Source organism: Hyaena hyaena, unplaced genomic scaffold (assembly GCF_003009895.1).
Source record: "Hyaena hyaena isolate Hyena2069 unplaced genomic scaffold, ASM300989v1 scaffold_1563, whole genome shotgun sequence".
NCBI lineage: Eukaryota > Metazoa > Chordata > Mammalia > Carnivora > Hyaenidae > Hyaena > Hyaena hyaena.
This window is the reverse complement of record NW_024082196.1, coordinates 114795-129153: the sequence shown is the minus strand read 5'-3', so window position 1 is coordinate 129153 and position 14359 is coordinate 114795. Positions and strand designations below refer to the sequence as shown.

Below are 14359 nucleotides of genomic sequence, written 5' to 3'. Positions count from 1 at the left end.
AGAGAGAGAGACAGAGACAGAGAGAATCCTAAGCAGACGCTATGGCTCCATGCTCAGCTCGGAGCTCCACAACGGGCTCAATCCTATGACCACAGGATCATGACCTGAGCTGAAATCAAGAGACCCACGCTCAACTGACTGAACCATCAAGGCACCCCCCCACTTTTTTTCCCTACCGTATTTGGAAAAGAGTCACTGTGTCTTAGCCTGCCCTCCAGGAATAAAGGGTGGGAATGAAGCTCCATCTCCTGTAGAGGGGGAATATCTGCAGATAGTTGGAATTCTACTAGAAGAAAGATTTGTCTCATCTGTCCTTTGTACCTGTTTGTTCAACCATTTATTTATACCAAGTGGTATATTTTTCAGGATTCTCCAGAAAAACAAAATTGATAGGATATATAAGTCGATGGACATAGATGTAGGGAAGAGGAGATTTATTACAGGAATTGGTTCACACAATTGTAGAAGTGAGAAGTCCCGCAATGTACTGTGTGCAAGCCAGAGACCTGGGAAAGCCAGTGCTATAATTCAGTCCCAGTCCCAAGATCTGGGAACCACAGGGCTGATGGTGTACGGCCCTGGCAGAGTCTGAACCAGGAGCACGGGGGCATGAAATGTCTGAGGGCATGATAACATGGATGTCTCAGCCAAGCAAAGAAAGTGAATTATTACTTCCTTGGCTTTTTTGTTCTCTTCAGGTTCTTAATGTATTGGGTGGTGCCCACCCACATTGGTGAAGATGATGTTTACTCAGTTTACAGATTCAAATGCCAATCTCTTCTGGAGATTCCTCACAGACACACCCAGATATAATGTTTTACCAACTGTCTGGGCATCCTTTGGCCCAGTCAAGTTGATTTATAAAATTAACCATCACAGGTTCACCCCTTGTCAACTTGCAACCCATATGGATCTCTTTACACCAAACTTGATCTCTAAATAAAGACAATAACAAGGTCTTAATTCCACTCAGTGTGACACAACTATCCAACATACAATCCAAAATAAGCTAATCTCTTTCCCAGAAGGAGACATAAAGTCCTTGGATGGTGTTTACTCTTTATTTGATAGTCTATAACTTAAATATTATGGTGTAAAGCTATTTAAATACTGATATGGCAATACATCTTATGTTATATGAGGACAGAATAAGGAATAAAACAAAGATATTTGCTTAATATATGTCTCTATACACACAAGCATTCATAATAAAGAAGAAATACCCCCTGTGCCTGGGTGGCTCAGTCAGTTAACCATCAGACTCTTGATATTGGCTTGGGTTGTGGTCTTGCGGTCATGGGTTTGAGTCCCACTTTGGGCCCTGTGCTGACAATGCAGAGCTTACATGGGATTCTCTTTCTCCTTTTCTCTATGCCCTTCCCCCACTCACTTCCACACTGTCTCTCTGTCTCAAAAAATAAACTTTTTTTTAAAAGTTGGAATACTGATGACACTGTCCAATGCTGATATTTTGTGTGTTCCTATAAACAGTTCACACCATGGAATATCAGTGTTCTCTTTACTGCTGGGAATAGCCAATAGTATATTTAAATCTAATCAAATCAGACATTTTCAGAAACCCCAGTACCAATTCAGAAAACTCATTCTTAAATTTTGTTCCTTTAGAACTAATTTCAGTACCAAAATCTGTATCCATCTAGATCCCCTCAAAAAACAGAGCAAATAGGACATAGATAGAGATGTAGATAAGAGATTTATTGTAAGAATTGGCTCACACAGTGATGGAGGCAGTCAAGTCCCACCATGTGCTACCTGTAGGCTGGAGACCCAGGAAAGCTGGTGGTGTATTTGTGTGGTCTAAGTCTGAAGGCCTGAAAATTGGCGGGCTGATGATGTGAGTCCTGGTCCAGATGCTGGCAGGCTTGGTTCGAGGACCCAGAAGGGGTCCCACAGGATCAGCCAAGAAGGTTCTTGTTTGTGCCTGGGATAGAAATTAAACTCAGGCCACAGGAGGTGAAAGCATAGTTTATTGAAAGTATAGAGAGACTGCCCATACAGACAGAGCTTCTGGAAGACTCAGAAAGGAAAGGAGGAAGTCTTATGTTTGTTCGGGGTCTGGGGGTTTTTACTGAGGATCATGACCTGGTGTCTGTGGCCTCTCAAGCATCTAGGAATTAGAAAAGAGACCAGGGCCCAGGTACTATTCCTTGGAGCCAGAAGGCCTTGGCGTCAAGATGTCTAGTGCGGGTGGTCTGGAATGTGCATATGACAGCTTCATTGGTCATTCTCATCTGGTCCTTCATTAGATGTTGTCCGTTCTGAAGAAATCATTAACTCCTTGTTCCTTACAAGGAGGATGTACACTGTTTGCATTCTGAGGCATGTGTAAAGTGGGGGTGCAGGCCCTAGCAAGAATGAAGCAGGAAAAGGAGCAAAAAGCAGCTTTTTATGAAGTCTTCAGTTTCCCTATATCAGCCTGAGTCCAAAAGTCTGAGAACCAAGGATGCCAATGTCTAAGGGTAGGAGAAGAGGGATCAGATTTGCCCTTCCTCTGTCCTTTGTTCTAGTCAAGTCCATAGTGGATTGCTTGATGCCCACCCACTTATGAGGGTGATCTCCACTCAGTTGCCCAATTCAAATGCTAATCTCATCCAGAGACAACCTCATAGACATGTGCAGAAATAATATTTACCAGCTACCTGGGCATTCCTTAGCCCAGTCATGTTGACATATAAAATTAAACATCACAGTCTAGACTCATAGGTTTATTTTATACTTTGGAATCTACCATGCTATTTATTTTGTTGCTCAAATTGTTTCAGACTTGCCCATTGGGAAGTATTTCAGATTGGTTCCTGTGTCCCTTTAACATGCCCCCATCATTTTGTATTTTGAGCTCTTCCTTACTTTCTGATACCACAAGATGCTTTAGACATATTTTTCATTTTCCCTGTCCTGGTCTTAAATCAGCCATTTTTCCTGGTTTCTTTTATTGGAGGATGGTATTTAGAAAACAAGATCTGGGCACTGGGTGTGCTTGTTGCTATTGAGATGTTGATGCAGGCTGGCTGGGTTTGAGGACCAGCCAAGAGGGTTGTTGGCTTCATGCAGAATATAAACCAAACGTAAGCCAAGAGGAAGTGAGGACAGAGTTTATTGAAGACATAAAGAAAGCATATATCGACAGAGCATCTGGGAAAGGAAAGGAGAGTGAGTTCCATCTTTGCTTGGAGTCTGGGGTTTTTACTGGGGACAGTGGTCTGGTGCACGTGTCTTCTTAAGCATCCAGGAACAAAGATGAGTGTTTAGGTGTTCTCCATAGTTCACATATGACCTGGAGCCAGGGGTCTTGATGAGTTAGTGGTCTTGACCCTACCTGGTCACTCCTTAGATGCTATCTACTGTGCTGGAAGATTCTAAGAAAGCATTAACTCCTTGGCTTTTACAAGGAGGACATACATTATCTGTTCTCTAAGGCATGTGTAAGGTGGGGGTGTAGGTCCTAACAAGAATAGAAGCAGGAAAAGGAGCAAAAAAAGCAATTTCTCAGGGGGTCCCTTTAGTTTCCCTGTCTCAATGTCATTGCTTCTAGGCCCTCCTACCAGACAGAGTTATGTATGTATACTAACATGTTATGTATATGTATATATTTCATATCTATAATTATTTCCGTATTTATTCATTTGTATATATGTTAAGCTAACCATGATGAACACCCTTCATATTTGCTTATAGTCTTTTTTAGCCCATAAGGCAGATATAATAACTTGCTTTTCTTCTCTTTGCAGATTTCAGATATTCATCTATTTTATATGTGCTTTCCAGAACATCTCTTGTGGTATCCACTACTTGGCCTCTGTGTTCATGACAGTGTCCCCCTACCATACCTGTAGGCCCCCAGGCAACGTGAGTCGGGTCCTTTTCCACAATATCTCTAGTTGGAGGTTGGAGGACATCTGGATCCTGTTTATCACAGGCCACGAAGATCACATTATAGTGCAGCTACAGAACGGTGAGGTCTGGGAGCTCACAAGTTGTCACAGTTTCCGGAGGGATGACAAGTCTGGTTTGAACTATGATTACAGTGGCCGTAAAAGTGGCTTTCCCTGCGTGGATGGCTATGTCTATGACAAAAGCAAGTGGGACAGTACCGTGGTGACTCAGTGGGATCTGGTCTGTAACCGAGAATGGTTCGCAAAGGTGATCCAGCCTGCATTTATGGTGGGAGTTCTGCTGGGAGCGATGATTTTTGGCTACCTTTCTGACAGGTAAAATGAAATCTTTAAGTTTGTTGCATCAGTGTTGGGTTCATTTTCCTATCTGGTTTTCTTAAAGATCAAGGAATTATGTTCAAAACTCTAGTTATTTTGATACCTCCTCTCTAAATACCTACCTCTTTGCTGCTTTGTCATTTAGGGGCACACACACACACACAAAACCATAGTGTTAGAGGATGTGTTTTGAAGACAGTCTACCTGGGTTCAGATCCTGGTTCTACCCCTTATTAGCCATGAGCTTTAGGCAAATTGCATAACCTGTGCTTCAGAAAGTAGTCTGTAAGCTGGTGATGAAAATAATAGCACTAACTTCAAAGGGTTATTGAAAAAATACTAAAGAAAGTACTTTGGGCATATAACCACTCAATAAATACTGGTTACTATTTGAATATGAACATTATCTATCTATCTATCTATCTATCTATCTATCTATCTATCTAATCTTTTTAAAAATAAACTTGCTTTTTAAGAAGTGTAGCCTGGGGGCGCCTGGGTGGCTTAGTCGGTTAAGCGTCCGACTTTCGCTTAGGTCATGATCTCGCGGTTCGTGGGTTCGAGCCCCTCGTCGGGCTCTGTGCTGACTGCCAGCTCAGAGCCTGGAGCCTGTTTCAGAGTCTGTGACTCCCTCTCTCTCTGACCCTCCCCTGCTCACGCTGTCTCTCTCTCTCTCTCTCTCTCCTAGAAATAAATAAAAAAAAAAACACAAAAAAAAAAGAAGTGTAGTCTGGTTCTATGCAATAATATTTATGAAATTGTGGGTTTGATACACCAGCCGTATTTTCTTTAAAAAACACACATTAAAATGAATACATAGCCCTTAAACAAGGCAAAGTGCATCTCTCTGTGGACATGGACTACACTTTAAGTACCTGTGCTAAAGCACAGAAGTGAATGTATGGTCCCCATAGTTGTAAGTTTTGCAGCCATATGCTGGGCCCTGGAAACCTGAAAACAATAGCGTAGGTCCAAGTCTCGCCCATGTCCAAACATGTCCAAAATAAAATTGTAGGGTTTTATTGTGGCCAGGGCCATAGTAGCAATGAGGCAAAATCTATGGAAGCCTAAAGGGAGGAGTGCCTAGGTCTTCCCACCCCTAATCCCCATCCCAGGAGGTGGCATTTGAATAATGAAATTAAAGCAGAATTGGAGTCTAGTTATTATTTGGTGGATGAAGTTATGTTTCTATGTTTAAGAATCTTTTATTCCAGGGGCACCTGGGTGGCTCAGTTGGTTAAGCATCTGACTTCAGCTCAGGTCATGACCTCGTAGTTTGCGAGTTCGAGCCGCATAGGGTTCTCTGTTGATAGCACAGAGCCTGGTTCAGATCCTCTGTCCCCTTCTCTCTCTGCCCCTCCCCTGCTGGTTCTCTCTCTTTCTCTCTCTCTCAAAAAAAAAAAAACTTTTAAAAAGCATTAAAAAAGAATCTTCTGTTCCATAACCATCTTCCTGGAGTGTGGAAATTAGGTCAGTCAAAGCCAAAATCATGATTGAAAGGCACCATGAGTGAGAGTCAGCAGAAGCAATAGGCCCCCAAAGCAGACCTTCTGCACAAAGAAGAATTAAAGTACTGGAAATTGTATTTTATTTTTTAAATATTTATTTATTTAGAGAGCACGCATGCATGAGTGGGGAAGGAGCAGTGAGAGAGAGGAGAGAGAGAATCTTAAGTGGGCTCCACACTGTCACCGTAGAGCTTGACATGGGCTCTGTATTATATTTATTTGTTTACTTACTTACTAACTTATTTATTTAAAGTAAACTCTCAGCCCAACACGGATCTAGAACTCACGATGCCAAGATCAAGAGTTGCATATTCCACTGCATGAGCTAACCAGGTGTCCCTAGAAATTGTGTTTTACAATGACATAAAATTGAAGAATAACTACCTAGAACATCTAGAAAAAAAATAATAAGTTCCTGACAAATTCCTGGGAAGTTTTAACAACCTATTATATATAACTAGAGAGAGAATGAGTAAAATGGATGAAAGCTCAGAAAAAATTATCAATAATAAACATCAGAGAGACAGATGGAAAATATGAAAAATTAAAATTCATGAAGGCTGAGGGATAAAGTCTAAAATATACTTAATATTAGAAACTAATCAGAGATGCCTGGGTAGCTTAGTTGGTTAAGCGTCCAATTCTTGATTTCCACTCATGTCATGATCTCATGGTTTGTGTGATCAAGCCCTGTGTCCTGCTTGAGCTTCTCTCTCTCCCTCTCTCTCTGCCCCTCCCCTGCTTTCATGCTCTCTCACTGTTTCTCTCTCGTAAATAAACATTAAAAAAAATAATCAGTGGAATTTACCACATTAATAGATTAGAGGACAAAATTTCATATTATCGACTCAGGAAAAACATTTGATAAATTTCAAAATACATTCAGGTATCTACAAAGGGATCTACCATGAGCATCTTAACTGTGAAACGTTAAAAGCTTTTCCTTTGAAATGAGGAGTACATAAGGATGTGTGAAACACTGCTTCTGCTTAGTATTATACTGGATTCCTATAAAGCAAAACAGAGAAATGAAAGAGAGAGGGAAAAGCAGAGGGAGGGAGGAAAGCATAAGTGGAAAGAAAAAAGAAAAAAGTCATTATTTTTAGCCATTACAATTCTGTATGAAAAATATCCAGCAGAAGATTTATTGGAATTAATGAGCATTTAATGAGATTGCTGGATATGTTATTAATACATATAAATTAATTATGTTTCTATCTACTAGTAATATACAAAACTTTAAAAATGCCATTGCAAAGGCCAGAAATAAAATCAGACTTTATGGTCAATTAATCTATAACAAAAGGAGGCAAGAATATCAAATGGGTAAAAGACAATCTGTTCAATAAATAGTGCTGGGAAAACTGGACGGCTACATGCAAAAGAATGGAATTGGACCACTTTCTTACATCATACACAAAAATAAACTCAAAATGGATTAAAAACCTGAATATGAGACCTAAAATCATAAAACTCATAGAAGAACACATTGACAGTAATCTCATTGACATTAGCCTACACAGTGTTTTTCTAGAAATGTTTCCTCAGACAAGGGAAACAAAAGCAAAAATAAACTATTAGGACTACGCCAAAACAAAAAGCTTTTGTGTAACAAAGGAAACCCTCGACAAAATGAAAAGGCAACCTACTAAAAAGGAGAAGATATTTGCTAATGATATATCCAGTGAGGGATAATATCCAAAGGGTGTAAAGAACTTATTCAACTCAACACCAAAAAAACCCAATCTGATTAAAAAATGAACAGAAGATGTGAATAAATGTTTTCCCAAAGAAGATAGGCAGATGGCCAACAGATGCATGAAGGTGCTCAACATCACTAAATGCAAATCAAAACCACAATGGTTGAGGATCTGACTGTTGATTTGGCTCAGGTCATGATCCTGGGGTTGTGGGATCTAGGTCTGCCTTGGGCTCTGTGCTGAGTATGGAGCCTGCTTGGGATTTTCTCTGTCCTTCTGTACCTCCCCTGCTCTCTCTCTCTCTCTCTCTCCCCCCCTCTCTCTCTGTAAAATAAAATTTAAAAAATCTCTCTCTGTAAAATAAAATAAAAAAAACAACAACTCACTTTTATGGACCATTTACTATGAGCTACATACCATTTTATTTAATTTATTTTTTTAATGTTTTATTTATTTTTGAGAGAGAGAGAGAGAGAGAGAGACAGAGTATGAGCAGTGGAGGGGCAGAGAGAGAGGAAACACAGAATCCAAAGCAGGCTCCAGGCTCTGAGCTAGCTGCCAGCACAGAGCCTGACATGGGGCTCGAACTCATGAACTGTGAGATCACGACCTGAGCCGAAGCTGGACGCCCAACTGACTGAGTCACCCAGGCACCCCATACTATTTTAAATGTCTTGTGTATTATCTCATGTAATTACTTAAAGAAGTCTATGTGGTAAGCATTACTGGCCCTATTTTAAATACCACTGTAGAAAAGAAAGCACAGAAAATTAACCTGGAAAGTAAGCAGTGAAGCTGGGATTTGAATCCAGTCCCAGGCACCTAACTACATACCATTGTGTTGTCCTTCACTTCTGCCATGAGACCCCAGAGGATGGTCAGAAAAGGCTGCACATTTGACCTGGGTTTTAAATGCTCAATAGGGAAGGCTTTCTAAGGGGGAAGGAACAACTTCATGTCATGAGAGAGCCTAAGTCAGTCTGGCAGAAGTGAAGGATGCATAAAGGAAGTGATGCTAAGCCATACCTGGGATTGTTTTATTTCTGGGCACTGTGGGGAGTACACTGGTGCCATGTTGGGAGGAGGAGCAGAGAGGGAAAGATGGATACATTTTGAGGAGGTATTTATTTGTTTGTTTGTTTGTTTAGAGAAAGAGAGTGCAAGTGAGCCATGGGCAGAGATAGAGAAAGAAGCCCAGGAGGGGAGAGAGAGAGAGAGAGAGAGAGAGAAGCAGGGCTCACCCAAAGCAGGGGATGAGCTCACCCAATGTGGGACTGAATCTCACGAGATCATAATCTAAGCTGAAGTCAGATGCTTAATGATCTTGCCACCCTAGGGCCTGAAAGGCATTTTGAAACTGACATAATTTGGTGGACTTCAGGAAATGCCAGCATGGAGACAGGTAGGCCACCAGGGTGATATGAGGCAAAGCTGGAGAGTGGCTTCTGTAGCTGATGGAGAGCTGGCCCTCAGGAGTGGACATGGCCAGTGGCACTAGAGAAGACAGGCAAATAAGGACTGAGAGAGGCAACATGGAGGTCCCTGGTGACGGGAGAGCAATCTCAGTAAAGCCAGTTGCAACCTGGTGTCATGGCTTAGGAAACATAGGAGTTGAAGAAGTAGATACTCCTTTCTGATAAGCCTTCCGTGGAGGAAATGCAAGGAGCATTGGGACTGAAGGAGTGATGGGGTCCAGAGGTTCTTGTCTTGGGTTGGAAAAGACTTAACTTGAAAAGAAAGAGTCAGAGAAGAGAGAAAGATAGAGGGGGGGAAAAAGTCATTGTTGGAATAAGTTCTCAGAGGAGGTGGGAAGAGGCATGATCCAATACAAAGATCGCAAAATGGTATTTGGAAAGAAAAGAGTTTATGTCTCTGGAGAGGAGAGAAGAAGAGAAAGCTGAATGCAGATTCAGGTTGTGTTGGCGAGTGGGTAGAACAAGAAGTTGTGGGGCTTTCTCTTTGACGGTGTCTGTTTTCTGCAGGAGTTGGGTGGTGGAGACATTGTGGCTGGTAGAGGAGGTTGACTGGGGACGGCTAAAAAGTTTGAAACGGCATTCAGGGCTCAGATGAGATTGGAGAACATGCATGTGTAGGACCAACCATCCCTACTAGTGTGTGTGGGAGCAGAGAAGGCTGAGGGTGTGCAGATGACAGTTTTTTATTTGCTTGCATATCCTCTGTTCTACCGGGCAAACGTGTTGGTTGGAATCTCAGGACTATATTCTTTTACCTTAAAATTATCTGTCAGGGAGAAAATATTTGTAAATTACATATCTAATAAGAGTCCAGTATCCCAAAGACATAAAGAACTCTTACAACTCAACAATAAAAGACAAATGACCCAGTTTTAAAATGGGCAAAGGATTTAGGTAGATGTTTCTTTAAAGGATATATGCAAATGGCCAATAAGCACATATAAAAATACTCAACACCATTAATCATTAAGGAAAATGTAAAACAAAACCACAGTGCGATACCCTTGTACACTCATTAGGATGGCTGTGATCAAAAAGACAGACAATGGGGCACCTGGGTGTCTCAGTCAGTTGAGTGTCCGACTCTTGATTTTAGCTCAGGTCATGATCCCGGGGGTCATGGGATCAAGTCCTGAATCAGGCTCTACCTTGCTTATGATTTTTCTTTCTCTCTCACTAAAAAAAAAAAAAAAAAAAAAAAAAAAAAGACAATAATAGACAAGTGTTGTCAAGGATGTGGGGAAATTGGTCTCCTCTCCTCATTCATTGTTGGTGAGATTGTAAAAATAGGGCAGCCACTTTGGAAAGCAGGTTGGCAGTTCCTCAAATGTTAAACAAAGAGTTATCATATGACCCAGAAACTCCATTCCTAAGTATATACCCAAGAGAATTGAAAACAAATTCACACAAAATCTTGATCACAAATGTTCATGGCAGTATTATTCCCAACAGCCAAAAAGTGGACACAGTCCAACTGTCCATCAGCTGATGAATAGATAAACAAAATGTGATATAGCCATACAATGAAGGGTCACTTAGACACAAAAAGGACCGGAGTACTGATACAGGCTACCTCACAGATGAAACTTGAAGACACCATGCTAAGTGAGAGTGGCGAGACACTGCAGGTCACATATTGTATGACACTGTTAACATAAAATTCCAGAAAAAGCAACTCTGTAGGGAAAGAAAGTAGGTTAGTGGTTGTCAGGGACTGGAGGGAGCAGAGAGGGCAGAATGGTGGCTCCTGGGTACAGAATTTCTTTTTGGAGTGATGAAAATGTCCTGGAGTCAGTAATGAGAGTTGCACAGCTTTTTGAATACACTAAAAGCCACTGAATTGTATACTTTAAAAGGTTGAACTTTATGTGAATTATATCTTAAATTTTAAAAACCTGTCAGGAATATGATTTGTTTGCTTTTTAGACAGAGCAATGTCCCTCCCAATGATGAAAATATAGGGCAAGTAAGCGCCTTATTCTTATGAGCAGAATGTGGTAAGACCTCTGGTTTTAGAGGGGTTTGGCAAGAGCTGACTTACCCCTGTGGGTAGAGCCAGGCTGACAGGGAAGATGATCCAACAGGTCCTAGAGCAGAAGTCCTCTGAGCGGAAGGACAGATTCCCTCCCCTCTCCCTTGCCAGTCCTGGGTTAGGAGGTGCTCTGGGGATCACCCGGGGTGATCATGTATGTTTATGAGGGCCTAGGGTAGGGGCGTCTCCTCTGAAGACTGGCATCTTAAAGAAATCACGTGTTAACTCATCACTTCCCCCAAATAAATGAATGAATGACAACAATCAATACAGAAGCTATTAAATACATAGGTCACATTCATCTTTCATGAACTGGAGTGGATGTTTAAACTCTGATAACCACACCTTGCTTCTCTCTGTGTGCTTCTTATTTTTCAGGATAGGGAGACGATTTGTCTTGTGGTCCACAAGCACTGGCATATTTTTATTTGGCCTCGCAGTGGCGTTCTCATTTGATTATTACAGCTTCATGATCGCACGCTTTCTTCTTGCTATGGTGAGTCATGGGGGCGCTTTTCTGAAACCTCTAATTCTACTACGGTATTTTCATATTAAACCTCACTCTCTCTTAGTGTGGGTCGTTTAGTATGTGGTGAGAGAGATCAGGGACTGATTCTTTGTTCATTCGACTGAGAAGTCTTTCTGCAGAATGGTAGTGCCCTGTGTTTGAATGAAACTCATTAAAATGAAAAATCGTTGCTTACTAGGCAGAACCTTTTTGTTTGTCTCCATGCCTGGCACATGGTCCACATTCCATGATTACTAAGGCATTATTTTATTTCTAAGCAATTATATTGGCCTGGTCAGGGCCTGCACACATGGGCCAAACAGACATTCAAGGCGTAAACAAAGTCATTTGTGTAGGAATGAAAACCAGACGCATTCAGCTTTTCTGTTATTAGGAACAGGGACATATCATTTGAATACCAGCTTTGCCTTAATTTGGGCAAACACGTTGTCCTCTTTGAGCCGTAGTTTCAAATCTGTAAACTGTAGACAATAACCCCTGCTTCACTGGTATTGATAACTGGGTGTTATCAGAATTCAATGAGATTAAAGAAAACGTCCACAGTACAGCACCTGTCACGACATAGGCCTTCCTTCCGGCAGTGACTGTTATCGGAAGTGAGCCAGCCAGTGAGGAAGCGTCCCCACACTTGGTGAAGCTTCCAGACAGGTTCCAAGCTGCCAGACAACAGCAGAGATTCTATTTGGAGGTCACTGGTCAAGGATAATGGTGTGATGTTTCTATCTGTGGGAGGAGCTTGTGACCTTGCTGAACACAGAGATGGGCATGCACCCCCTCTCACCAGGTGGCAGGAGCCAAGGGTCCAGCGAGAAGCCAAGGAAGTAGATCTCAGAAGAGGTCCCTGCAGCCCCTCACAGAGCAAGGTGGTGTGTTCAGTTTTGAAATCTTCCCTGATGGCTGGAAAGAGTTCCTAGGAAACCACACAGATGGCCAAGGATAGGGACGATGCATCAAAAGAGAAACACTTAGGAGGATGGGAGGTGTAGCACCTTTTAAAAAGTAATTATATATATATAGGAATGTAAAGAGTTTTTAATGCAAAGGGTAACAACCAGCAGTCTGTCCCCACTGAGGACAGAGTAAGAGAAAATGGCTCTGTAACTGCAGAGTGAGATTTGGTGAGAGCTCTTCTGGGGGTAATGATGGTTCTAGAAGCACAGGTATGGAGATAGGGTGAAGGTCCTCTTCTGGGAGGCTTACGAGGATACATTCTGAAAAGAGCTGTTTCAGTCTTGCAAATAAAGTGTTTATCCCCAGAGCTAAGAAAATGAGACAGCCACTCATTGAATACATTTGTAAAATGTGGCTTTAATTTTCTGTGGCTCTCATCTTTGATTTTCATGTGAAATGTTGTTGTGGTTGAATTCTGAGTAGGGAAGATGCAGACAGACTAATTTACTCAACACATTTATTGATCTGCCCACAGAATGTAATGCTAAGTAAGCAGACCAGGCCATTTCAGTAACCCTACAGTGTAGTGGGAAGGCGAAACACTGATGGGCCATCTTCAAAAATACAGTGTTGACAAGAGGCACGACAATGGGGAGGGGCCTTAAGTTGTGTGGGGGGTGCAGGGGGAGTGGCGGAGAGTCAAGGCTTTTTAGTTCTGAGGGGCGTGTAAGAGAAGAAAGTTCCAGGCAGAGGCAGCAAGTGAGAAGGCCCTTCGATGAGAAGGAATTGAAGGTCCAGATATCTGGAGAGTAGAGAGGAGGTGAAATACCTTGATGAGGCTGAAGGGGAGGGAGATAATTAGGCAAGGCCTTAGAGGATGATCAAGAGTTTGTTTGACTTCCGAAAGGCTATGAGAATCTCCTGAAGGGGTTCAGGTGTGGTCAAGTGACCATTCTGGCTGCTCTGTGGGGGTGGGGTCAGGGTAGATGTGAAGAACAGAGTGTTATCAGGGGAGGTGACAGGTGTGAATGGATCCAAGGAGTCTTTTGGAATAATATAGGCAGTTGTGTACGGATTGTCTGAACCCAGTGTCAGAAGTAACCAGTAGGAAGTGGGAGTGGACTCAATTAATATGGAAGAAAAATTTGATGTTACTACTTAACTTAATGGAGAAATTTACAGTATTTCACAGTTATCACAATCTTTGTTCGAGTGCTGTACCTGCACCAAACATTTACCAAACAACTCAATTCTTGGATGTGGGAGTCCGCTCATTATCAGGGTTCATTGTCTAAGTGTTGCAATTACAAGGCTGTATGGAGAAATGAAAGCTCTTGTCACAAAAATATTAAACTGAACAATAATGGGGAGGGCTCCACTAAGCACAGCCCTGTTTACTACTAGTGTCATCCTCTCTGTCACAGGAAATTGCCTGTAGGTTAGCCTCTTTGTGACTCTCTGATGCAAGGTGAAATTGCAGGTCTTACAAAGGATGTTTGATTACAAAATGTCTTTGAAAACAATGGGGGAAAACTGAATCCTATCCGTATCCCTTGACCAATTGGGATGTGGCCGAGATAAGTTAATTTATGAAGAAATTGACATCCACATGGATAATGACATGATGAACCTTCAAAAGAGTGTGATTTGAATATCAAAGGATTAAGAGAGGCCTTTGGCTTTCAGATAATATTGCAAAAATTAACTTTATGATTTGTGTTATAAAATTCAAATGTGAAATAATCCTGTAGGAAAAATCCTAATCCTTTCTTCATCCCCCACAAAAAAATCTATCATTTGATTCATTCTTTGTTTATTCCAAGAGTGATCACATATTATTATTATTATTATAGTGAATTTTTGATAAAGATAGGTTTAATTTCAAAATAATTTCCCCCAATTTTAAAAATTGTAGTGAAATACACATAAAATTTACCATTTTAATCATTTTTAGGTATACCGTTAGGGCGATATTAAGTATATTCTTGTTGT

The 14359-nt window shown here is 41.4% G+C and overlaps 1 protein-coding gene across 1 annotated transcript in view; it reads left to right on the top strand.

The window, feature by feature from the left end:
• Nucleotides 1–406: 406 nt before the first annotated feature.
• The window catches only part of SLC22A16 (solute carrier family 22 member 16), a 28518-nt gene continuing 14565 nt past the window's right edge, over nucleotides 407–14359 (top strand). Inside the window, exons 1-3 of the mRNA XM_039224220.1 lie at nucleotides 407–570; nucleotides 3750–4229; nucleotides 11326–11443. Coding sequence (XP_039080151.1) covers nucleotides 407–570; nucleotides 3750–4229; nucleotides 11326–11443 — 762 coding nt within the window. The remainder of the gene's footprint in view (nucleotides 571–3749; nucleotides 4230–11325; nucleotides 11444–14359) is intronic.